The sequence below is a fragment of the Centruroides vittatus genome, unplaced genomic scaffold (assembly GCF_030686945.1).
Source record: "Centruroides vittatus isolate TY-2023 unplaced genomic scaffold, ASM3068694v2 contig_3103, whole genome shotgun sequence".
NCBI lineage: Eukaryota > Metazoa > Arthropoda > Arachnida > Scorpiones > Buthidae > Centruroides > Centruroides vittatus.
Genome location: NW_027121999.1, coordinates 469,607 through 497,294, shown reverse-complemented (window position 1 = coordinate 497,294; position 27,688 = coordinate 469,607). Strand labels below are relative to the sequence as shown.

Sequence of the window (27,688 nt, the reverse complement as noted above, 5' to 3'; positions counted from 1 at the left end):
TGGAAAGATTGTCAAATTTAACATGTGAAATACGAATCTGAGCAATATGTGTAGGGTGACTAGACCCATGAATGATCGTTTAAGTGATGTAGTTCAGGATTATTTTTTACTTTGCCATTTTTACCTAATTAATAAGATGTAACTATGCTTAAAGTATATTGTTTTATGGAAGGATAATGCATTCTAAAATATCTGTGCATCTGAAAATTAAGCGTGATCTTTCGAGGGCAGAAAAATCCAGTAAATGATATTGGTAGGAACTGTACAGTAATTTACTGGTACAAAATGTTACCCATTATTCTTCTTTGTTGTACAGTTTTGGCTGGGATTTGACACATTAACTTAGAATTCTAGCGAATGACAAAGTCAGTCACTTACTGGTAGTCACCCTATTGTAACAGCAGAATTTCTTTTTCTAAGCCTGTCTTTAGTTCATTCAAATGAAAATGTTTCCGTCGTCAATAAAGTCGACAATTTTTATTTTAATGTTCCCTCCCCTCCATTTGGCTGGTAACAAATATTTTTAGAAAGAATTTCAAATTACAACTATTCTAAAAATTACAATAAGCTTTAACTTGACTGAAATTTAGACCATTTTATGATTGGTACAGACCGATAGGCTGACATATTGCCAATCGATTATAGAATGTAAATGTAACTTGTAATGTCATTTTATCCATAAATTTTCGCCTTTTATTCCTCTCCCCTAACCTTACATTTCTATATAAACCTCGACCCATCCATTATCCGTGTAGTTGCTCTGATAAGCAAGTTAATGTCTCAATATATTCAATGTGCTATACAAACTTCATTATTTATTATACAGAAAACTGAAAAAGAAGAAACGAATTGCATTGTATAGAAATTAAAATTTAGTATTCAGTTTTACACAATATTGCAATATTTTGGCTATAATTTAAATTATTATATAAAAATGTATCCATATGTTACAATTTGCAAAATATTTGCATTAAACAAATCGTAGAATTTTGATAAAAGTTACAAAATAATAACAATATTGGATTTTCAATACTCGCAACATGCATTCTGCTTAATTATCAAATGTAATAAGTAATCTAAGTTACTTGTTGATTGTAGGATCATGCACTGTATTATCCTGCATAAAAATAAATCACTAGTAGATTTAATACTGCATTTTTAATATTTACACAAGTATTATTGATAAACACAGAATAATATTTCTTATTTGTATGAAGCAGTTATTATTCCAACCAATTATGATACCGTCTGACAACTGTTGAGTGTGCAAAAATTGCAAGTACATATTACAGCATGTAAATTTTAGAATACTTTAGTGACAGAATCGCTGGCAAGCATTGCTCGATAGGAAGGCCTTCGTATTTGCACTATAAAAAATAATGAAGTGGTATAGCATGTTGGGACATCGTGTGAGCGTGATTATTGTGAAATTATCACGGTAATACAACTCACATCCGTGTTTTTCATAGGAAGAAAACTTAATGGAATCTCGCATTCGTCAAAATTGTTTGACACGCATAATGATCCAATCTTAAAATGTGGCACAATATTACTGACTGTGATATTAAAATTATTTGTTCAATTTTTATACATATATATGTAATATATAAATTCAGAATGTATGTAAATATATTTGTCCGAAATGTTGTTTTTGTTGGATCTGACATTTGTAGAAATGTATTTATATATTTTGTGATATGTATTGTATAAAAGGGAAAGAAAAAAACTACTTTGAAAATCAAAATGTGAATATTTTGTAATATAAGTGCATTTTGTCATGCCGTCAATTGAAGGTCATAGTAAATAGCAAATGACAATTTTGTATGTGCAATATATTTACTTACAAAATGCTAGCAGGAAAATGTGACTCGCAGTTATTCCTCCAAATTAATCACAGAAATGTAGGTATAGGTCATAGGAAATAAATGTACAGTACATCTAGTTTTATCTTGTGACAGCAACCGTGTGTGCATTAATCGTACTAATGAACGTAATTGGCACTCCCAATTCAAACATCCTTAAAATCTATAAATTCCAGTTTTCTATTAAAATATAAAAGTGATTAAAATTAAAAAATTCTACGGAAATAAGCTAGCATATTAGTATTTAGTAATCGTCGACTCAGTAAATTAGCCTGCATACTAAAGACAGTATTGAAAAGTATAGTCTGATATCATTATGCAACAGTGTATTTTGTTGAAAATTGGTTTTTAATTACGTATCCTATACAAATAGTAAAGTTGCTCATAGCGTTTTTTGAAATACATAGTTTAAAGTGAATCAGATGAGTTCATTGTACAAATTACAAATCAAGGATCAAATATTGTTCCACAGAAAAAAAGAAACAGTAGCGTCAAAAATTACACTGTCTATAATACATTGCTCCTATATTGTTAGTTTGCATGAAAGCATATAGAACTTATTTAATTCATATTGTTTTGTCATATAAACATATATATAATCATAGAAATACGCTCATTTGTTGTTTATTTATTGCACAATTTTTCTACATTTTATGATTCTTTACTGTCAATAAGACAAAAAAATATATAAAAGAGATATCATATTTCAAGTATCCATGTTGAATGCAGAAAATTGTTTTTACTCTGTGGCTGCTAATGGACACTTTCGTGCCCACAACAAGAGTTGACCCAGACTCAAATTGTGGTCCTGGGAAGGGAAAATTGATGCCCTACTGGCTCAGCCGGCTGCACGATATTTTTATCTATAAATATGGGTTTTTAATGTATCAAAGTTGTGCCATATTTGACAGAAACAACTGGAACTTTTTGTTTCTGCATCACAAAAAATGCTAAAACCTACATAATCTATGCGATTGATGGAACGCAATCAAACATTAATTAATAAAGAAGCATGCCAAATGTACTAACTGTTCTTATAATCTGAAACTCATGCCACAAAAGTATTATTTTTAAATGTTACAACCGAGCCTCGAAGGATATTCTTAGCCCTTTGACAGTGTGACAAAATGTACTCTGTATTGCTAAAATATTTTCTAATTCATCCGAGCAGCAAAAATATTTAAATTTTTTATACAAAGTATTATGTTATTGTTTATATAAATATACACATATACAAAGTTGAAAATGTTAATTATTGATTTATAACACATTTTGTAATTTTTAAAATTATTGTTTTTTATACAAAATTGTTATAAATAAAAACTATTATTATTATTATTGCAGTTGTTTTACTGAATGTGCACTTACAGATACATGAATAAATAACAGAAATGCATACAAGTACTCGGAATTAACTCGGTATAACCTCCCACAAGTTAGATAAAGTAAATCCTTCTTTCAGTTTTTCGATGGCCAGTCCTAATTCTTCGCTGTATACCACATCCCTGTCCGTGTGCTGACCATCATCCGCAAAGTACGCCTGAGAAATTTCGGAAATATTAATATGTTTTAAGGTAATTCGATGGATTTATTTGTATTTTTTACAAGAAACCCGAATATTCAGTCGATTTCTATGGTACTTACGGCAAAAACGTCGTACTGATCTTTGGAAGTAATTATCTCCACGTCTTCGTCAAATGTCTCGATTTTGGGATGTTCGCCGGGATCTATGTCATTTGCCTGAAGAAAAATAAAAATACATTTGTATTAGACAGACAGCACACCTCGTCTTTTCTAGAAAGGTACCTTTTTCTCGATGTAATGATCGACGCCAAATATTGGATTGGCTTTGTAGACTTGAAACAGGCTCGACAGTTCTTTATGAACCTGTTGTAGTCTATCCAGAGGATCGATCTTGAATCCCAATACGTAACCTCCACTCTGCACGATAAATTTTAAACGACAGCCATTTAACTTTTTGATTATTTCTATTTAAATATTAATGCCAGAAGGTTTTGTTTACATTTTCTGTGCTTTCTACCACCAGAGCCATTCCGAATTTTGATTCCCTCACTTTTAGATTGGCCTACATGCGAAAAGAAAAATATATTTTAATGGTTTAACTTTATATTCCGTAAATACGTCAACTCACCATTTGAATATAAGGAAGGCTGATGTTAAATAGCTCGTTCATGTTGGCGTGCCAGACTAGCCGGATGTTTGTGACAAAGAACGTTCCCAAATTTCCCTAAAATAATTCCCTAAGCTATAGCTATCAAAAGACATTTCAAACGTTAGCCACATTACGAATTACTTGATCACTGGAAAGATTCCACACGCCGTTGATTTTATTATAAATTTGCTCCTGGGGCAGCACTCTCAATTGCTTGTTCTGAATTACTGCTCCGCGCAGTTTTAGTTCTCGATATGTTTTGCTAGAACTGTATGCTCTGAACAAGAATAGAAACAATTCAGATCGTTATATATAGAGAGAGTATTGTTAAAAAATCTGGCCCACTTACTTGTAAACTCCAATTACAGACGTCATCAGTCTGGTACTTCCTTGCACCTGACAAACAGAATTTCTCATTAATAGGCAAATGTAATTGTATTTTGGAAACAGACAGTTGAAAAGTCTATAATTACCAGATTGGTGAAGATGAATTCAAATCTTGTATTATTTGTTTTTGTTAATATGTATAAAGCTTCAGTGATTCCTCTTAATTTCTGAAAATCAAAAACGATTGGGTGCCTTTACATTAGATTTCTACATAGAATGCCAAAATACTTACCGAGTTCACGGTTTTTGTCGACAAACTAGTTATGCAGTTAAAACCTATTGCTGTAAAGCATACACATTACATAAAAAACTTGTGTTATGTACATACAATTTTACTAGACTAAGAAGGGCAAAACAACTATTATGATGTTCTCCCCAAATGACCAAATTGACTGGTTTAGCCAGTCAATCAACCAGTTACATATTTTTAATTATAATAAATTAAATACAGTAAAATAATTTCAGTTAATTAGATTACAAATTAGTGAGTATTGTGAATATTACTTGTTGTCATTAAGGCTGATTGTAACCTCTGGTTACAATCAGCCTTAATGACAATGTTGCGATGGCAATGTTGACTTAATGGCAATGTTTGGTTAGGCATGTTGCATGCAACTCATGCAACATGCCTAACCAAAGAAGTTGCAGTCATCCTTAACTAAGTTATCAGGGTTCCTACTCAAATTTTTCTGTTAAATTCCATGACTTTCCCTGACTTCCCCTGTCCAATTTTGTACAAATTCCCTGACCTTCATGTCCCTTAACGTATGGCACATTGACAAAATCAAACAGCACTTAACCTACTATGAACATATGCTATTGCTTCTCCAACTTTTTAATTAGTTATTTTTTTTTCTAATTAACACTTATATATATTTTTTTATAATTGCCAATTATTAAGATTAAAAATAAATTGTTTTATTAAATTAAAATAGTTTATCCTGTTATTAATCCACAACTGTAAATCTAGGTGGCTTTGAATAAGAGAAAAAAACCATTATTTATTTATTATTAACAAATCATGTTTAATACATGTACGAAACTATATATTTGTTAAATTTATCCCTTAATAAATTTCATGAACTTTATAAAATATTAATGAACAAGAAAACAAATCAAAAATTGTTTTGTTGTGCAATCAAAATTATTAAAATGAAAAATAACAAATAACATTTAAATTAACATTATTTATCATTTTTTGTACTTTGTAAAATTTTAATAAAATTTTGTATATGCTTAGGAGAAATTTTGGGTCCTGAAAATATTCTGCACCCTTTTCATAAGTTATATTGCACCAAATTACTCCTTCTGATGGCTACACTTAGTCCAGAATATTGTCGGCAAAAAAATCAACAAGGCAGCCAAGGAGGCTAATTCCCTGACTTTACACGAGTTTTTCTGAACACTAATGAAAATCCCTGACTTTCCAGGTGAGTAGGAACCCTGTAAGTTCATAAGGAAATGTGTGAATAGCATCCAGAAAAAATTACAAATCAACCATACAAACCTGGGGAGAACACCAGAATATTCAGAATTTTTTAAAAACTACAGTAGAATTAAATAAAAGTTAATATGTATAGATTTTATATTATTAATAAATATATAATGAAATGCAGTGCAACTTCAATAACTATTCATTTGCAGGACGAAAAATACCAATCTCTTTAGGAGGCAAAATATTCTGTATTGTGGGCAGTATTTAGGTGCAACGATTAACTTTAATACAATTATCTAATAAGATTTTATTTTTATTCTTCAAATTTGAATTGTGCAAACACACTTTTCTTCCTCCTGTCAGCTTGCAATTTGATTTATTTATTTAGAAATATTTCAAACTATGCCGTCAGGTAAACGGCGGCTTCCTCCATTTAACAGACTGATAAATACAAATATAAACAAAATAATATTCTGTCGTATTATACATTTTTCTACAGTACAATTATATGGAATAATAAAATCTCTGCTTTCAAAGACCAGGTGCAAGTTTTCTCCCGGACATCTTTTTAAGCCGAAAATCCTACATTGTGCCGTTCACATCTTATTTGGAAGATATTAACGTGGCAACATTTCCAGATTTTTTCGACAAAAAGTAATAAAACAAGGATAAAAAGATTAAAAGGGGTCGTGCGTCAAACTCAAATGACTCATTTGCTACCTATGCATCAATTAAATGCCACTAAAAAAACTCGAAAGAGGAGTATAGGGCCATCCATAAATTATCCGACACACACGTAGGTGGGTATACAGGTAATCATTATAATGCACTACAAGGGAGTGGGTGTCTTAACAAAAAGAAAACACCAGAGCTCTCGGCTTTCAATTGTAGAAATTGTGACCGGATATCTAAATATGCAGTCAGATCCAACAGCATATCGGAGGACCGAATTATATTAACACCTGCAGATCAAACAGACTGGAAAAATGTTACCACTTAAGTTTTTAAATAAGATAAAATCAATCAAAACACTTACACAGACTGATCCTCGGTCTACAGTGTGATTGCCAGATAACTCTCAAATTGGTGATGAAAAGTTTACCTACAAATAAATTTAATTTTCGATAGAATCAAACGTTTCCATTACGAGTGGCAGGAGGACCCTTAATAAAGTTAACGAACCTGTAGAAGAGGCTCGAAATAAGGGCCTTATAATTATGTGCGGGAAATACTCACCTCTATCTCCACTGTTGCCCTTGGTATCTTCCACCATATCTAATCGATCGATCAAGTTTTCGCCAGATCGAAATTGCATTTCCCTAAACAATTATACACGGGCGAGTTAAAAACATTGTAAAAAATTGTGTCGTCGACGTTTGTATAAACAATACTCACTGAGAACTGATATCGAATCTGATGTCACGATCCTGCCACAGTACATCGTTCTTGTTTGCCATGTTTATTTTCCTCCGATGTTTTCGATTTTACTCGACAGAGGGAGGAGTAATCGATATAGAACTCGGATGTTTGGCAACACTTCGGAAAATCTAGTAACGAAAATGGCTATGAATACTCGCGTAAATTTAATAAATAAAACTACGTGCTTAATGTGGCATTTAGTGTTATGTTAACGAAATTAACTTCTGTTCGAAAGATTAATATACTTAAAAAGCCACACTAAGTGATAGATTAATGTCATCATGTTTTTAACGCCGCCTGGTAGACACTAAGAGGTCTTTTTAGCCAGCTCATAATGGCCAGTGCCTGGCCGAACCCATTATCCGAATGGACTCCCTGAGAAATTGCCATTTTTCCACCCGTCCGGATTCCCCGGAGTGGAGGATATTACCTTAATGGCTAGGCCATCGGCCGTCTAAATGATATAATCATAAATAAAGATGTATTACCGTTGATGAAATGAAATTTATCAAAACTTTAAATTAAATAATATAAAATTGTAAAAGTGTCGTTAAATTTAATGTTAAATATAACGTCGAGAATAAACTGGTTTTCTTCTCTACCTAGTACAAGTAATATGCTACCGATAAAGAAGAGATAAATTAAAATGGTGTCCATACATTTCATTTAGAATGTATTGGACAACTCGTATTTCATTTTTTTTCTTCCTGTGGGCAATAAGACGACTCTTTCATGCCCATTACGAATTTGGCAAGGACGACAAAGGGAGCGGTAAGGACTAGCATTTCGGTTTATTTGTTTACGAAATTGAGCGATCTGAAAAGGGGGTGCCTCCCGGGAGAACTTTCTAAAGGAAACTGGCCCCTATTTAGGTGTTACAAATGTGAATAAACTCGGAGGATTCCACGTGGCTAGGCGGGAACCCATGACCAACTACCATTGTTTTGTGGTTCGTTTGCTCGGGCCCACTAACATTTCGGACCAGAGCGCCCAAGAAAATTTCTGAGGAACTGTAGCATTACGTCCATTTTCACTCTTTCCATCCTGCGGGAACTAGGAAGGTCTTTTTTTATCATCTTTAACACTGTTAACAGTTTATGTTGACAGTACATATAACACACGCGTTAATCACAGTCTAACCTATTTAACTTATATATATATATATACAGTATACATTATTAGGGCCTTTTTGTGCTCATTCTGAGCGGTAAAGAGCGTAAAACCACAGATAAAAAAGTATACATTCAAAATGCCAGATAAAATCTCATTGGGTACATTACTTAGTAAAGTGCCCAATCTGTTCATGATAGGCTTGACAATTTGTAGATGGAAGCAGAATCGGACTGGCAACAAATTTTTCTCCTGGAATATATACCGCCGGGCCCATCGAATCCGGACGGGTCGAGAAATCCCCAGGGAATTTTTCGGGGGGTGGTCCGTCCGGATATGTCGGGCCCCGTCCCTCACCACCCGGCCGCCTCATTGTGGGCCTGGCCGAACCCATAATGGGCTTGCTATAAGAGGCCCTCTTAGTGCCCGCTGGGCGGAAAGAGTTACAAAAAAAAAAAAAAAAAAAAAAAAAAAAAAAAAAAAAATCTGTTCATGATAGGCTTGACAATTTGTAGATGGAAGCAGAATCGGACTGGCAACAAATTTTTCTCCTGGAATATATACCAAATATAGGCCCATGTATATATACAGTGCGTTCATTTAAATGGAACAAAAGATCTTTCCACCGTAGGTTAGGCTAGGTTGTGGAATACAGCGAACACAAATACGTCGCCATAACACGCAACTAATGTCTGCAATTAGCGTAACGTACAGAGGATGCTGAACATCCATTAGATCGGTGCAAAATATAAATTTACATGCATGCTGTAAATTTCGGTGATTTTAGCGCTGGAAGGAGTGCGTATCACACTCGTGCAATGCTGAAAAGAGCTGTTTTATTTGTATTTAATCCCGTAATTTATCCCTACACAAAACACATTTAAAGAATTAAATGTCCATAAAGATAATCTTTGGATAAACACGTCCATTGCTGTGTCTATCGTGAACAAAAGGAGGCGTTAAGAACAAATATGAACCAAGAATGAAACTTGTGCGGTAATAACATCCGCTGTCACTAATATTTAGTGGCGCTCCCTGGCCTCATTTCGCGGCGCTTTTGTACCACCGAAAAAAACGTTGCAGTCACTCGTAATATTGCATGTGTGTAAAACACAACTTTTAAGTCAAGTTATTGAGCAATTGTATCAGATGCTCAGAAAATGTTAGGGTGATGCAACTTCGTTTGCACACCTCTGTATGTAATACAATAGCAAGCTCGGCCATCCGGCCGTCCTGTCGGCTATACTGGGGTAAAAGATTTGAAGTACTGGAGGAGGCCCGAAAATGCCTGAAAGCCTAGGGGCCTGTCTGGCCAGTGGATAAGAAAAAAGTTGGGAGGGTCTAAAGAAAAATGAGACAAGATGACATCCATAAGTTGGGGATTTGTTTATGGAAACGAAAGGCCTCGAATTGATCAGAGTACAGTAGTATATAAAAATAAATAAATAATTTACAAAGGACATAAATTCCAACTTAAATGTTTATGTATCAAAATTGTAAATACTTAAAAACATATATTTTAAAAATTTGACATTCTAAGCTATATCCGTAGGCAGCTTGAATTTGACAGTAGAAATTTCATGTAAACATAATTCAAAACTTTGCAAATATTCATACTAATGATCATATTATAATTTAAAATAAAAGCATTTTCTTTGAAATTTAGTGAAAGGACGAATTTTTAAAACATGTTTAAGGCTAGTTGTAACCTCCTCGGTTTTGCACGCGATCTCCAGTAGATGGCGTTAGAAATGTAATGCTTTTTCTATGGGAAGATCCTTTTCCAAAATTTCTCGAAACCGGAAGTTGATAACACCAAACAGTTTTTCTGTGTTAGAACCCCATTTAATTCTTTTATTAACGTACGGTTCGGAATTTTAAAAATCCAATTCGTTAATTTTCTATGAATTTTCTACTTTAAAAATTCATAGAAAATTAACGAATTGGATTTTTAAAATTCCGAACCGTACGTTAATAAAAGAATTAAATGGGGTTCTAACACAGAAAAACTGTTTGGTGTTATCAACTTCCGGTTTCGAGAAATTTTGGAAAAGGATCTTCCCATAGAAAAAGCATTACATTTCCAACGCCATCTACTGGAGATCGCGTGAATAACCGAAGAGGTTACAATCAACTCTTCGTGTAAACTCTATAACACGAGATTTAAAACAGAAATGTCCTTAAAAAACCGGAAATTTTGATAAATTGATTGTCTAAAGAAGCATCCATTACGAGAATTCAGTTGATGGTTTTCATTCTTAGAACTTCATTTTTTTGTAAACTTAAATATAAATTCTGAATGAGAAAGTGTCAAACAAAGGGAAAGATTAAAAACTGATTTTTTTGAGTAATTATGTATAATTATGTAATAATTTTGTAAGAGAAACAATACAAATATCAACCACTCCGCCATCCGTATCTGTTTGTACAGGGATTACAATAAATTACGTATTTCGAAATGCGTGATTTATGTATTTATGTTTCTGTTTGTAAATATTGTTTGGACTGTTCTACAATAAATGTCGAACATGGAAACAAAACAGTGAAATCGGAGCCCTCTTATAGATTCCCGTGGACGCTCTAGTTTTATTCAAAGTGTAGACAGTCCGCGTGTGTGACGTAAAACACGTTAATCAATACATAAAATTATGTAATTTGCCTTTAGTGAAATTCATTGCGCAAGTGCCTTCGCGTGTATTCATCGTTGGCATTTATTTTAATCAAAATTTATCGAAGTTTCTCGTGATCCATGAGATAAAAAAACTTGATTTTTCATGGCCAATGGCGATCTTGTGACTAAATTGCCGGTTTTCTCAGAATATTTCGAATATAAATAAATATTTAAGAAGAGTTTAATATTATATCATATATAATAAAAGCAAGCATTTATACGTTGTTATAATGAAATATGTGGCTTGATAAACCCTGGCTTTGTTTCCAAACGGGTGTTATAAATAGTCAATGGCAGGTGAAAAAAACTCGGAGTGTCTTCTCTGAATAAAATTTACATAATGAATATTTCTAACTCGTACTTTAAATAAGAATTATAAAATTTACTAATGAAATTATTACTTGTAATATTGAACTATACAAAGAAAAATATCGAAGAATATTTATGAATACCGCTACTAGAGGATAGATACAACAGTATTTTTGGTTTGTATTCGTTGTTTATTTCCTTTTATTTAATACAGCTGAATAAGCAAGCCAATGATATAGCTCGTTTCATTTGAATTGGATTATGTTTTGCTTATCCAGCTGTGTTAAAGTTACTTTACAAGGCAAGCGTCCATTGTTGTATTATTAAAGAGCAGAAGGACGATTCGAAGTTTAATTTTTATTTTCATTAATTTTGTGGGTTATAAAATGTCTCAAAAATATGTTTGAAGTAATATTATGAACACTTTCTATTACATTTGGAATGTGTTTTCTTAGGCCGATGGGCGGAGATGGTTAGGCATTGAACTGCCTCTTCTGGATTTGAGTTTAATTTCGAGTCGAATCAGAAGTTTCGTGGATTACTTGACCTGAACTCTAACCTTTACTATTCGTCTTTTCCCATTGTGATTCTGTGCCACTGATAGGCCCAGGATACACAAAAATCACTGAAAAGTGGATTCGCGCCTGACCAACGTTTTAATACATCGGCCAATTAGATTCACTGTCACACTTTCGAGCATGGGTATATTGTATTGTTCTGACACAGATACATACTTTCTTCATTTGTGTCTTTTTGCTCCCTCTGGTTAGTAAAGAATGCTTTTTTAACCGATGTCCACCAGTAGCCGAGTGGATAAAACCATTAACTTTTTTCGCACTAAGATGTGACTTTTTAAGCAAGCCTATTATGGGTTCTGCCAGGCCCGCAATGGGGGCCGGGTGGTGATGGTCCTGATATATCCGATCCGAACCGACCACCCCCGAAAATTTCCTGGGGATTTTTCGATCCAGTTCAGATTTGATCCCAGGTTCCCCAGAGCGGTGGGCTGCCACCTTGATCGCTCGGCCATTCGGTCTGAGGGTTTTCATCACGTTAGTAACACCTAAATAGGAACCAGTTCCAATAGAAAGTCCTCCCGGAAGATATCGCCCATGTGTCGCGTTGCCGTATAGGAATAAAATAGATAAATAATCATCCATCGTAAGTTCGAACAGGCCCACAATGGGAACGGACGGGTAGTGAGGAAGAAGGCCAATACTGAAAAATCTCTGAGGTTGGTCGCACGGATCCAATTCCGGTTCTCCGCCTTATTTATACATATAATTAGTAACACATATTATTGGATTTTCAACAATATATTTTTTTTTTCCTGACAGAAAACGTATCATAGGAACCTAACGCTTAAATTATATCGACAAGATAAACGTTCATTTTAATCTTTCCGTAAAGGAGACAATATCCAATTTTGACACGAAAATTATTTTTGTATTATGCGAAGATCAGCGTTTAAATTCAAAAATAATATCGATAAAAGTAGATAAAGTTAAATAGAATGTTTGCACGTCAATGCCATATCATCAAAATTGTATCTTTACAAGAACATAAGTTTAATGTAAAATACTAACATCGTATTTTTCTTTTTAATGTGTAAAAAGTAATCCAAGTCGCCATATAAGTATAAATTCGTTGATCCGAATACGTCGGGCCCGTCCCTCAACAACTCGTGTGTGTGATTTGCTCGGTGACTCATATATTTATATACTATACTCGATTACTATTAACTAATCATATATAGTGGCATACATAATTTGTTTAAGCTTTGTTCTAACAACACCGATAATTATTTTTAGTTACATCCTCGGCATGCTACTGCTCTCCGTCTTCTTGAATTCAATGCATTCATATACAGTACCAAGTATAAATAAGTGTTAATGACCTCAACTGCGGCACAAGAACTTATAGACTTATGACCTGACAGTAATTCATAGAATGACAGAACCGGATTTAATTTATTAAAACTAGTATAGACAGTTTTCTGCTTTTTTTTCTTAAATGCATTCTAACATTGAAGAAGAAAGGATTGCGGGCCTTTGTTTACGATCTTCCACTAATTCAAACGAAATAGGTAAGATTCGTAATTTCTTGTATCTGTTTACACTTTTAATTGGTTGTAATATCCATAAATAGAACCATTTTAAGCAATCGCCACGGTTTTAAAATGTTGCAGCGATATAACGTAAAGCGTTTCCGGTCGACCGCTAACGATCGAGATTACTTTAGAGTATTTTCAGATTGACCAATCCCCAATCAGTTTATTATAACGTGTCAAATCTCATTAGTTATTTGAGAAAAACAATAGCGTTAACGCCCGAATCCGAATTATTTAAAATATTATAAAATAATAAAATTAAAAACATAAAAATATTAACAATCTTATTTAAATCATTAATATATTACTTTTATGAGAATAAATTAGAAAATAAAATACTCTTTTGATTATGTGTCATTTACATTTAAACCGTAACTCGACTTCCTTAGCCAGAGGGCGCTAGATTTTGTAAACAGACACATGTTCGTATTTTTTTTGTGGTGTTCAGCTTTGCTTATAACAGTCCGAAGGAAAAATGCCTTCGTAATCGAGTAACTGTACTGAATTATGAGGATTAAATTGATATTTTTCACGTGTAACAGCGAATTTATAAGCGTAAAAGTGATGAAGGCAAAGGAAACATAAGGAGGAAGTCATGCGCTTCGTTTGTCTGGATTCTTAAGAGGAAAGGTAAACACACTCAACCTTGATCTCTAAAGAAACCTGTTTCAGTTTATATATAATTGAAAGGTGAATATTCCTATCAATCCCTTTAACAATCCCTATACAAATACAAATTAGAAAGAAAAAACTCTTGAAAGATAAACCCTGCCAAATTATCAGCATTTTCTCTTTCTTATCGTGAAATTTTAATTAAAAAAAATCATTTTTATAAACTCAGATTACTAAATAATCACGTTATACATTTAATTATCAAGTTCGACTTAATCAAATCTAATGACACCTTCAGTAATCAGTTTCAAAATGGCAAAATAATTTGGAAATTTATAATTTAGCAATGATCAAAATGAGACAAGAGAAAAATAGATTTGTAATTTATGCCTAAATTGTATTGGCTGTGCTTATTTATTAGCTCTGTCAATATTGTTTATATCTTGCTGTTTATATTTACAGCTGATAAGATGTCATTTAATGTAACTGTTACAGTTGTATAAAATAAGACATAAGGACAGATTTTTTGGCTAAGAAATGTAAATACCTTTGCTTATCTACATATTTTCTTGTTATTTTAAGTCTTCAAAGGTTAAGAGTCGAGCTGTCCGATTTTTTGAAATGTCTAAGACATTCTCTTTGATTGTCTTAGAATTTTTGGCAAACATCCATGTATCTACTACATATTGACACATATAAATTGATAAATACATGTTTCTTAAATTAATTAATATGGATATAATGCATGTGTATTTCACCTTGAAATGACACAATGGATGGCAATGGGTTTGGTAGCATTTATTATTCATAATTATATATAAAACCTAACTTTATTTGTTTAATTTTGACATATGTTGATAGAAAATTTAAACATGAAAGAGAGACTACAAAAAATTGGAAATTGCTATCTCTCATTTTATTATCTTATGTATAAAATATCTATTATTATTTTAGAGTTTTTTTTGAATTTTTGTCAGAAAATAATTGTCTTATACTAGTGCTGGCTCTAGGTACCACAGCTAGCACTAGTATAAGGTCATTTATTTGGAATACTAGTATAAGATTATTTTCTCTCGGCATCCTATGCAGCTGCACAGGGCACCTACAGAAAATGAGTGCAAAATTTACACTGTTTATACAATGATTAGCAAGCTCAACTTTGGAACTTTTTTGTACAAAGCGTAGATAAGGCTAGTTCTCACACTGTCCTATACATATCACTTAAAACATATTAATAAACATTATATACATGTGTGTAATATACAGCAAGTTTATATGCACATAAACTCACTCTTATTTGCTTCAACTCACTTCATAATAATAATGACAGATACTGTATCCTTGTATTAATGGGCTTAGTGTTCTTATGAACGGAGCACAGTTGTAATTATCATTCTAAGAAAAGCATTGTTTAACTACTTAATAAATGTCGATTGTATCGGTCTCACAATATCGGATTATCATGCAATTATTTGTCGGGTTCGTCAGTAATAACCAGATCATCTAAACAAATAAAAGTCTTATAAGAGTTCTGAAAACAAAGGAGACAAAAGAAAAGACAGGATGTATAATTAACTTTACAAAATATTCATTAACCCAGCTGCAACATAATAAATGCGTATTAAATGGCTAAATCTATTGTTAATCTAAGAATAATAAAAAAAATATGCAGGCTATTCTATTTTTAAGGCTTAAATTAAAAGAATTTTCACATAAATAAATTTTAGGAATTAGTGACTTCTATGTAGAAGTAAATTATGAACTTTAATTTCATTTAATCCATTTATAAATTTATTTTATAATAAATTTTCAGTATCAACTCTCTTATCAAATGATTATGCCTTCAAGATAAACATTTTCCAATAAATTGTAGTAATAAATAGTAAAAATGTGTAAGTATCTAGACTAGTTTTAATGCTAAAAATATCAGTTTGGAGTATTATGTAAGGTGATGTAAATTTAGTTAGTGTACAGGAGGTGAGTTATATGTAATTTCTACAAACTTTTGATTGTTTATGGCAGTTTATTTTATTAAAATATATAAAAATTTATGTGATTTTAAGTATAAATATATATTTTTAAGCAGTTTCTTTTAATAATTTTATACTTGATTTAGATATAAGTAAAAATATTCAGTTTTATCTCCTTAATTTCGAAAAGTAGCATCAATTTAAAGTGCATCCCTGATTGAAAGCTGAATAGTAAGAAGTGTTATCCTTGAAATTGTAGATTTTTGGACATGTTTCAAGTATTCACATCATAGAAGTACTCACAAATTATTAGAATTTCTTGGAAGTTTACGGTCGTTTTCTAAGCATTAATAATGAATTTATTCCTGAAAATATTTACTGATTTCTCCAAAATTTTGCTGGAGAATTTACTTCTTAGAGCTTCACTGAACGTCATCAGGTCATATTGCATGACTTCATGGCTTATTGAGAGCTAATTCTTGAGTTAAATTGCACCAAAGAAGGACGAATTATAGAAAAATGTAACATTTTATAACTAGTTAAGGTCAAGCGATGCGTGGAACTTTCATTCTTTCACTCGCATCGCATCTCGCTTTACTTCCTGCACGACACTTGATTGAATAAATTGCTACTAACATCCCATTCACTAGCGTAGAAACAATCGCTTGGCAGCGAGACAATTTATCCAATTTTAAATTGTATTCGGGAATATTTCAGCAAAATATAACTTAAAAATACATTATGGTTTATAGTTATATAAATATTTGTAGATAATTACTTTATATAATAGCGTACTTTGTGAAAATTACAAACTCATGCGATAACGCGCGTGGCTTCACCTTGAAAGTTGCGACTCGTTTCTAATACTTTTTTACGCTTGTATTTATTTTAATTAATAGTTCTAATTAACTTAAACATCGCTGGATATTCTTCTAAGATCCATATATAATTCTTATAGCGGTTTATGACTGTAATTATTATTTAATAAGTAAAAAAAAAAAGCCTGAAATCGCCACACGATACTTAAATTCGCTGTGCTATAATGTCTTTTATAGTGTTTTTTTATGTTATTATATTATATACTTACTTTTAATGGCACCTCAGTATTTATTTGAGCTATTCACGCATTGTTTTGCAATTATAAACTTTGCTAAGTATATAATTAATTTAACAAAGGAGAAATGTATTTTTAGATGCATAAACTGTCGCATCGCTCCGTCGCAAAATTAAAACTCGCGTTTAAATTCTGTACACTTTTTTAATACACACAGCTTCAATCGTTTGCGCACAAGATGAATATTTAATTTCACGGGATTTTAAGTATTTTGAAATTAAATTTGTTTTTTTCCTCCTCGCTACCAGAATCTCGCGACGTCGCATTCGATGGTCGCGAGAACTTGCGAAATCGCAAGTCGTAGTTTCATTGTTTAATGTTCACTTATGTTGTGTAATATTCAATTGTAAGGTGAATAATTTAGAAAATGTTTTATCGAATTAAATCGATGATAATGCAATTTACCTTCAGTTAAGATGCATTGGTGCAACTTAATGATTTTTCACTCATTATGTGAGTTGCATCAAAGCATGGAAACAAGCTTATTTATTACTGTTAAGGATCTGTATTAATTATATTCAAAGTTATGAGAAAAATGAAGAAATATCATGATCTAGTGCCTCTATAAATGATGTACCTAGTAGTTATTTATTACTCCCTTCAGGCCATTTATAAGAATGTAAAAGGTAGACTTCCTGAAAAGTTTTTATCTATATTTTTAAATTTAAAATATCTTAAATCAGAATAAACCCCTTTCCATTTCTAATAGTTTACGATGAAGTTCACACTACACTAGTTAAATGGTAATTAAGTATCAACGTTAATTTCTTGGGTTTAAGCTTGCAAGATTAACACTTTATGCTGCTTAAACTCAAGATTAACAATTTAATTCGGCTCCACACTAATTAACGTTAATTAAATATTAACATTAACTAGTGTGGAGTTGAATTAAAGTGTCGATCTTGTGTTTAGCAGTGTCCAGCGAGTGTTAATATGCAGAATTCCTTGGCCCCTTTTTTCTGAATTCCTCGGGATCTTGGGATTTTATATTATAGATTCTTAAATTAGTTGCTCTTATCCGTGATTTCTTTTTAAATATTTTGTGTAGCTTGCTGTAAAATTAACACCTCTAAACCATTGTTTAAACGTGGCATTCTTCGACAGAATCATGTGATTTCTTGGCGTGTGATTCATTTAATATTTCTCAAGGTAACGTTTTTAAATTGCAGACTGGACATCACATGAAAACTATTATTTCTGCTATTAAATCTTGTGACCGAACTGGTTTCTTCTGTACTGTAAACAGCCAGTTGTTACCATCGCCTTTGTATGAGGACCTTCACAGAAGAAGGTTGAATGAAACAACACTTTTTTTTTTTTTAATTAGTCAAAAGAGCATCGGGAATAAATCATTCAGCCATCTTATCCAGGTCTGACGTCTTCTTTTGCGTGCGCGAGACCTCATTTCTCTCTCCTGTACTTGTTACTACTGACCACAACAATAGAAACTGATAGTGTGTTGCTCCGTATTTTGGTCAAGTGCACTAACCTTTTTGGTTACAAACTCGTGTTTCGTCTACTTGCGCAAGTTGACGGATACTTAACACCTCGCTACCTCAATACATTGTAAGATTCGTGGGTGTATTTTGGCCAAATCTGCCCGAAAGGCACCGATTTAATTACGTTTTTACGTAAGATTTTCCCTTATCGAACGATAGCGAAAGCATCTCTGATTACTTTTTATTATTATTATCGTACGGTGAATTAAGGATAGTTTTCGGTAAATGTCGTCAAGAGATTTATCTATTGACGTATTTGAACTTTACGATAATTGCGGGAGAGATGCCCACGAGGGATTGAGACGTTAGAATATAATCGAAAGAGGAATCCTTTTAATAACAGGTGGTGCACGTTGGCACCAACACCGGAAAACTAAGCTTTAATTCTGATCACGTGTTTACGAAAATGGCGTATGGAACACGTGATAGCCCTATATTTTGAAAATTCCGACTTGAATTTCTTACAAAACGTGATTAAAGCGACCTTTAAGTCTTCTCGCATTTAACGAGGTCGAAGATTGAAAACGTTGTATTGTCCTAATTTTTAAAATATATCCTGTTACAGTGACATACGTCTGTTCTTTGTAAAAAACAAAAGAATAATAATAATAATCGGACCATTTGGGTACGTTAAAAAAAAAGAATAAATTATATAATTTATTTACAATCTTATTAAATCGAAGCGATAAAAATGTAAGTGGCGCGCGTACTTCGTAGCTGTCATTGGATTCTGTGACGTCATTCACTTCCCGACCGGAAGTGACGCACTTTTTTCAACGTCTGGAAGTACCGAGCTTGAATCTGTTTAATATATTCTCTTCCTATGCGGAGCTCTTAAGTGTAAGTCGTTTTGTTTCTATGTAGTGTCTGTAATTGTAGTGTGTGTGTGTGTGTGTGTGTGTGTGTGTGTGTATTCACGTGACATCTTTTGTTCTGTGACGGTTTAATCACCAGTATGTTACGGTTGTTTGTGTTAATTATGGAACGAATCGGATGTTTATTAATAAGGCTCGTACGCGGAATTCGCCCGAAAATGGCGAGCTAAACGTATTTTTGTCAGTTGTGAGAGAACAAAGCGTTGTTTAATAGTGATTTAAGAACTTTGTGTTAGAAACAACTAAAATATTGTACAGAAATTAGAATAAATAATAAGTGAAAACGGTTTAACGGCCGTTCTAAACTGTTAAGACATTTAAAACAATTGAAGTCATCTTTGCGTGTCCCGTAGCGTTTAAGACACTAAGAAAAAGCCCCCCCCCCGCCGTTGATTGAGAGAACAAAGGCGAGGTCAAGAACGAGATTTGTAATGAGTTAAATACGAAAACAAATGACTTGACAGAGAAGAAACAGAGCACCGTACTTAATTAGGCATCAATCTGATAATTTTTTCATATTTTTAGGGGTTTTTTTCCTTCTGTTTTAAGAGTTACCATCGTGTCGCCAATTTTCTTGGAAATTTAGAAACGAATTGTAGAATTAAATACAGGTTTAGAGGGTGGAAATGACTCAACACAGTTTTTAATTATTATTTTATTTGTTTTGTTTCTGTAATTTTTATAGACTGGGGATAAGAAGATTCGTAAGATTTTTCTTTTGTAAAAACAACAAACGAAATTAACTGTAATAACTTCATTCGAATATTGTAAAATTAGAGACGGGCGGTAAACACGAGAACAGGTTTTTAACCTTAAAAAATATATATAAATAAATTAAAATGGGTTTTATTTACAATTTTTTTTTTTTTTTAAATCTAAACCTTGTTTACAAATGGTATTTGAAACAGATTTGGAAATAATTTTAAGGAAAATTTTAAAAAAATTTCTATAAAAGGTTAGGAACAAATGTTTAAGAAAAAAATGTTAATGAATAAATGATTTCTTCTGTTGTTATTACCTTTTTTGTTGTGTCATATGACAGAAGCTACCAATTAATTTTATTTTATGGTTAAAGGATTAGAAATGTCGTTTTTCACGTGTTTAAGTTAACATAATATTTAAGTTTTTGACGTGTTTTAAAAGTTTAAAGATTACGTAGATTTGAATATGCCTGTCTAAACAATCGGAAAATCGATCTTGCGTAATTTTAAATGATTCAAAACACGAACATAATTGGTTTAAACAAAAAAATAAAACACACAACGCAGGATGATACACTTACTACACAACATAAAACAACACGCGCAGCACAATATAATGCAACACAGTGTGAGGAAAGAAATGTGTAATACTTTGTTTAAATGTTAAATCGGGCAGATCACGTGAAAAATCAATAAATAAGTTTTCTAAAATGTTAGAAATTTAAACAACAATAAATAAATAAAATGATGAATTATGCATTGTTTAGAAAGGACAAAATAAACTATCGGAAAATCGATCTTACGTAATTTTAAATGATTCAAAATAGGAACATTATCGGTTTAAACAAAAAAACTTGCAAAAATTTTTTTTATATATGTTACCAGACTGTCAGGCGTGATTGTTTTTGTATGTACAGTACATGTGCATGTGTTGTGTTGTGAAGTTTGGGCACAAACTTAAAAACTGCACCGTGCAATTTTACAGATGTTTTATTATTAGAATCTTCATCGATGAATAAATGATATTGAATAAGGTCAGGATGTTATTACAAATCCAAGATAACCTAAGTGAACGTAAACCTATCTCGATTCAAAAATATATATATATTTTCTCCTTCGAATATCGCGTATCAGCAATCTGATTGGCTGTATCGAAAATTGAGTTGTGTATATATCTGACACGCTGCATTCTGCTAATGTGTAGTTGTTTTTAAACGGTTAGGATGTTGCATTTTTTCTCTTTCTTTATTTTTCTGATGTCGGGATAAGGTCTCGTTCGGGGTGGAACCGGTAATTTTCGATGCGTGTCTCCTTTGTGAGTCAGTATCACGAGACTCTGTGTCCCACGACCTTCGTTAATGACAGGTACTCGCTGCTAGACCATATAACTCAACTGGATCGGCAATAATCGCAGACACTCATTCGCAACACGCCGATGTGAAAACAGTCGAGGTAAGGATTTCTAATTGTGAAGTTTGGACTCTTCTCTGTGACGTTGTAAAGTTAGGTAACTTAAATATTATTTAATCTCGGGTTATAAGTTTTAATTACATTATTTTTGGTTCCTTTTCGGATTCGTTTGGCACCGAGCCAGCTTGGCTTCTGGTGTGATGTAACGCTCAGATCCTGTTACTTCGAATTATTTTCTTGTGAACTTTGAACCCGAGCGCGATCACGTAGCGAACTTTAAACGCGGAAAAAAAACACTAACAGAGTTCTGTCGACCTAGTTTACTTACTAAATAAGCTGTGCAGAATGCATTTTTTGACGTACGAAAACAATTAAAATTGCATTTTTTTAGTGAAAGTTAATACTAGTCGAATGCGGTGTTAGCGTTACTAATTACCGAGATTTTTTCTCTTCACTTGACTGAATTAACGATGATAATTTAAGGAAGTAAATTGCACATCGATAGGAATTAACCGAATTCTAATTTAGACGCTTATAATTATAAATTGAAGTGTAAGGTTGCGTGTAAATTGAAGTTACGGGTGTAATTATAAATCGAATCGTATTCCTTCACGTTTTCCTCGTCTGAATTATCTATTAAAAGCATTATTAGTATTTATTTAGGTCGTAAACTATTTTTTAATGCGTGTATAAGTTATACCTGTTTAAAATAATTGAGCTGTTAACGAGTTACACGATGAATGAATTCATGTTTCTTAGGCATCTTTCTTTTGTTGGCTTCGAGCCAAGAAGGATCATGTTTGGGATTTTCCAGTGTCAAAAATGAGTCATATTCATGTGACCAGAATCATAATGTTGCATGAGAATTTGTTCATTGGATAATATTTATTAATTACGGATGAAATCGAATATAAAAGTGTAATTTGCATGACAAGGCGCGTATTGTATTTACTAAGTACTCGCTCTCTCAAATGTAATCTGAATGCAATTTCTGGTGTTCTTGCAGGTGCCTTAATTTATCAGCCGAATATCGATTAAATTGTCAGAAAGGTATTTTAAATTTTCATTATAATTTCGTTAGAAATTAAAAATTTATACACGTTTTTATGCCTTTTTTTTGTGTGTTTGTTAGATCATGAAGTTCGGATGCACGGGGCAGTTAATGGCCAACTTTTATTCAAAGATGGGAGTGCTGATAGCTAGGCATCCCGGATATTTTATACTAATTCCTTTCCTACTATCCGGCCTTTTGTCTACCGGCATTAAGAGGTTTCATTACGAACAAGATCCAGAGTATCTGTACACTCCCATAGCAGGAGAAGCATGGGATGCACGCAACAGGGTGGAGAAACTGTTTCCACTTAACACTACCTCATCTTTCGATCCTGGAAGAACTACCAGGATTGGTAGAATAGGATGGGTGGTGATCGAAGCCAAAGACGGTGGAACCATGTTCCGAAAATCCATCCTTCGCCAGGTGTTTCAGGTTCATCGAACAATTCAAAATATAACGATAGAATGGGAAGGTAAATTGTTAAAATACCGAAATCTGTGCGCTAGGAATCACGGTGATTGCTTCAGAAATGACATTTTGGTGGTAGGGAAAAGGATGAAGGCGCTGGAGAAGGGCACGAGGAAGCTTCGATACCCTATCGAATTTAACTCTAAGACGTATAACTTTACTTTTTATGCTGCCAATTTGGGCGGTGTTACACTAGACCAAAATGGTTACGTTACGACGGCCAGGTCAATTAGGTTGATGTACTTTTTAGATTACAGCGATCCAATAAAAGAAAAGAAGGCGTTATTGTGGGAAAATGCATTTTTGGACAAATTAGAAACCGCCTATTACGAAGAAATCAAGATAGGAAGATACGTCTCGTTATCTTTAGAACAGGAGTTGAACCGAACAGTTCTGTCTCTCTTGCCTATGTACCTGACTGTTGTAGTGATTTTGGTAGTGTTTTCTGCTGTCACCTGCGCTACTACAGATTGGGTAAGAAGCAAACCTTGGTCTGGGATATTAGGATTAATATCCACTGCAATAGGAGTGATTAGTGGTTTCGGCCTGATGATGTACTGTGGCGTATCTTGCATCGACATCAATGTTGCCGTGCCGTTTCTTATGGCAGGTGAGTTTATTTTCGTGTGTATTATGCATAAAGTTTTGACGAAGACGTAAAATTGTCCCTTTTTTATGCAACAGGTATAGGAATGGACGATACTTTTGTTATGCTTGCATCGTGGAGGAGGACGGATCGAAACAAGAGTGTGGAGGAACGACTTGCAGATGCCTATTCAGAAGCTGGAGTTTCTATCACTGTCACCTCCTTGACTAATTTCCTTTCTTTTCTAATTGGGATAAGCACCCCTTTTCCTTCTGTACGCATATTTTGCTCGTATGCGGCCATATGCGTTTTCTTTACTTACCTTTACCAAATTACATTCTTTGGTGGAACAATGGCCATAAGTGGGTTTGCCGAAGAGAAACAACTGCACGCTGCCATATGCATCCCTCTAGGAAACTTTAAAACAGGTCAGCATATAATTCGCAGTTTTATTTCTAAATTTTGAAAGTTGTTTTATAATTTAATTTTATTATTTTAGAAGGAAAAAATTGTTTGATGAAAATCTTGTGTAATTCGAACAGCGACAAAGACACCGTCGAAAGTAAGCACGAACACATGATAATGGTATTCTTTCGCGATCGATTTGGGAAATTGCTAAGCTACACCTCCGTTAAAGTCTTTGTGGTGCTGCTATTTGTTGGTAATCTTGGTATATCTTTCTGGGGTTGTACTCAGTTGGAGGAGGGAATCGAATTTATAAGACTTTTTCCTCTAGACTCGTATGCCATAACCTTCTTCACTATGTACAACAAGCATTTTAGCTATTACAAAGAAAGGATTCAAGTGATCGTCGACCAACCCCTCGACTATTCGGATCCGAAAGTACAGTATCAGTTAGAAAACGCTTTGCAGAAGTTCGAAAGAAATCGTTATATATCAGACTCGAGCCTATCCGAATCGTGGTTGAGGTGGTACCTGAAATTCCTCAACGAGGCATCGTTTCTGGTGAAAGATTACGATGTCAAAAGTAAGGAGGGTTTCGTAAAAGGCTTAAAAGACGTATTTTTGAGGATACCCGCCACGGAACGATTTAAATCGGATATACTCTTCAACGAGAACGGAACCGAAATTTTGGCCAGTCGGTTCTTCATTCAGACCAATTACACCGCGCACCCCAACGACGAGATCAACATGCTTTTAGAATTGAGGAAACTGGCCTCCGATCTGCCATTTAAAACATTCGTACAGCACTACATGTTCATATTCATCGATCAGTTTCTCATGGTGGGGAAGACCACGTTCCAGTCCATCAGCGTGGCAGCAGCCGTCATGATGGTGGTCTTCCTCTTCTTCATTCCAAGTATCAGCTGCTCCATCTGGACTGCCTTCACCATTATCTCTATAGAAATCGGTGTCATCGGTTATATGACTTTGTGGAACGTGAATCTCGACACCATTTCTATGATAAGTCTCATTATGTGTATTGGATTCTCTGTAGATTACGCGGCTCATGTTTCTTACTGTTTTATCACTTCGCCGAAACTGACAGGTGACGGGAAAATGCGCGATGCCTTATACGCTGTCGGTTTTCCTGTTATACAGTGTGGCGTGTCCACCATTCTAGGAATCTCAGTACTGATCATTTCACCTTCCTACGTGTTCTTCACCTTTTTCAAGGTGGTATTTCTAGTTATAATCCTTGCCATGTTGCATAGCTTGTTCCTCTTGCCCGTTCTACTTTCGGTCTCGCACGACTGTTGGAGGAGGAGGAAGAGAGCCCCTTACGGTGACGAAAGTGACCTCGCCACAATATCAGCCACCAAAGAGCACGCGCTAACGTTACCGGAAGCAGAAGAATTGTTGAATAAAAAACTAGAAGCCAACGGTAACGTCGTTAAACCTAGTGATGCCAATTTAACAACGGTGTAGCTTCTAGAGCGACACTTATTCTCTTGTATATATCTAGTCTGTACCATAGTTATTAAAACAAAAATGGTGGCAGGACCACCGAGGGTGAATGAGGTATTCAGTGTTAAACATTTTGTGATATTCACCGTAAACACGGTTGTTAAATTTATTAAATAGTTATTAAATATTCGTGTTTTTTCCCCTGTGTTTTGTGTGTAATGAAAGTAGAATTTTTAATATGCTACGGGATAAAAAGATCCAGGTCACATTTATTTATAATTATTGAGTATAAAAATGCTTAGTTGAAAAAAATAATAAAATAATTTTAATTAAACAAGTTTCTAAAAATGATGATTCCTTGACACTATATTTTCATGTTGTATTTTACTGGACACGGATGTTTCTTTATCTGAGCTATTGTACTTTTGCTGCTGTTGCAATAAATATACCACCAATGTATTTAAAAAATTAAGTATAAAAAACAATTATAAATATACTGGAGTAAATATCTCAATTTAAATTTATACTTTTGTTGTGTATTAATGGCCGTTGTAACAGTATACAACGGCCAACGACGAGAACATAAAAAAAAAAAAAAGGCGCCGTTGTTGGATGTTCGAGCAGGCGTAATTTTTTGGGGAATGATTATTTAAATGTAAATAGGGCAAAACTATATAATGAGGGCTATATTCCGTCAGGAACGTTTATTCGAGTTCATGCCGATAGGCGTAGCCTTGTTTATTTTATAGTCGAAGGTCTGTTTAAATAATAGAAAAATATTTAACCTTGAAAACGTGTATAGTTTATACCCCAGAAAATGGAGTTTTTAAAGATTGTAATTACTACGAGTAGTGTTAGAGTATTTAAAAGTGTTAAAATTCCTGATTTGAGTTTAAAACAAGTTGAACGGTTACAAAGACATTGACATCGTGGCATTGAACTTGCCCGTATCAGTTCTCTCCTTTTGTCGTCGTACTTCACTGTAGTTGAATGAACTTTGCCATGAAAAAAATGGGCATTATTTGAAGAAAAGTAACTTAGAACTCATCTGGCTCAATTTAATCATTTTAGCCCATAATTTACTCCTTGATACGTTTTAAAGCGCATTAACACGCGGTATAGGTGTATTTGGATTAATGAAATTTACTTCAAAAAAAAAAAATAATAAAGTTTAATGTAAAAAAAAGAGGTTATTCAAATTCAGTAGATAAAGGTCATTTCAAGTTTTATAAGGCTAACAAATGACATTGGACGTGAAGAGCATTGGAATAAACTTCAGAAGAATCTGTCACTACTGTGTTGATGATAGATGAATGTGATTTTTTCGCTTTTTGTATTCTTCTCGCAGAAACAAATAATTGTCCTTGAAGCTTTCGGAGATTCCACTAAAATGCCCCGAAAGAACATTAAATTCATTAAATCGTACAACAGGAAATAGGACGGCGCCCTTGCCACGCGTTGGAAATTTATTTCTGGAAGAAATGCGCCATTGGCAGTTTAAGAAACCAGAAATTTAATTTCAATCATTATGACAAATGGAAACTAGTGCCTAGAATTGTCTGGTGAATTTCCAGCTTCAATTGATTGGTCGGATTATTCTTCCATTGTTACGTAGGATCCGGTTCGACACTCTTCTAGTATAATCGAATCTCCATCCTCGAGGCCACTATATATCATGATGAGGTCATTGCATGATGCAGCGAACATCTTCAATTTCCGCATCATCTTAAGATGGAGATATGTCTGTTAATCTTTGTAGATGATGGTTAAGATGTTAGTCTACGCTTTAGAGGATCTGGCTGGGTCGAAAAAAATTAAGGAATTTTTTTGGGAGAGCATCGTCCCTCACCACCCGATGGCTCCTTGTGAACCTGGCATAATCCATGATGAACTTGCTAAAAGAAAAGGGTCTGTTAGTGTCCACAGGACGGGATGAGTCATATATATATAGTTATAATTTGCTTGTATTTTAATGTAGAACGGTGATTCTCAACATTTTTAAAGCTAATAGCGCGCGACATGTCAAAGTCGCATCGAAGATGATCTTATACTGG

General features: G+C 33.6%; 2 protein-coding genes across 4 annotated transcripts; one reads left to right on the top strand and one right to left on the bottom strand.

The window, feature by feature from the left end:
- Window positions 1–3,188: 3,188 nt before the first annotated feature.
- On the bottom strand, window positions 3,189–7,375 carry BBS5 (Bardet-Biedl syndrome 5 protein). The gene is made up of 12 exons (XM_067267877.1): window positions 7,253–7,375; window positions 7,094–7,176; window positions 6,894–6,959; window positions 4,655–4,704; window positions 4,509–4,589; window positions 4,385–4,431; window positions 4,177–4,312; window positions 4,015–4,110; window positions 3,886–3,948; window positions 3,669–3,803; window positions 3,507–3,602; window positions 3,189–3,402 (listed from the first exon to the last, which is right to left on the bottom strand). Exons 1-12 carry the CDS (start codon window positions 7,312–7,314, stop codon window positions 3,274–3,276), a joined length of 1,044 nt encoding a protein of 347 aa, XP_067123978.1. The 5' UTR covers window positions 7,315–7,375; the 3' UTR covers window positions 3,189–3,273.
- A 6,524-nt stretch (window positions 7,376–13,899) lies between these two features.
- LOC136973179 (patched domain-containing protein 3-like) lies at window positions 13,900–25,833 on the top strand. Of its 3 annotated transcripts, none has more exons than XM_067267880.1 (5): window positions 13,900–14,106; window positions 22,664–22,707; window positions 22,790–23,789; window positions 23,864–24,193; window positions 24,265–25,833. In XM_067267880.1, the coding sequence occupies exons 3-5, from the start codon at window positions 22,793–22,795 to the stop codon at window positions 25,653–25,655; spliced, it is 2,718 nt and encodes a 905-aa protein (XP_067123981.1). In that variant the 5' UTR covers window positions 13,900–14,106; window positions 22,664–22,707; window positions 22,790–22,792; the 3' UTR covers window positions 25,656–25,833. The 3 variants fall into 3 exon arrangements, with proteins under 3 accessions (XP_067123981.1, XP_067123979.1, XP_067123980.1); XM_067267878.1 differs by lacking the exon at window positions 13,900–14,106 and adding an exon at window positions 19,351–19,511; XM_067267879.1 differs by lacking the exon at window positions 13,900–14,106 and adding an exon at window positions 21,561–21,699.
- The last annotated feature ends 1,855 nt before the right edge of the window (window positions 25,834–27,688 follow it).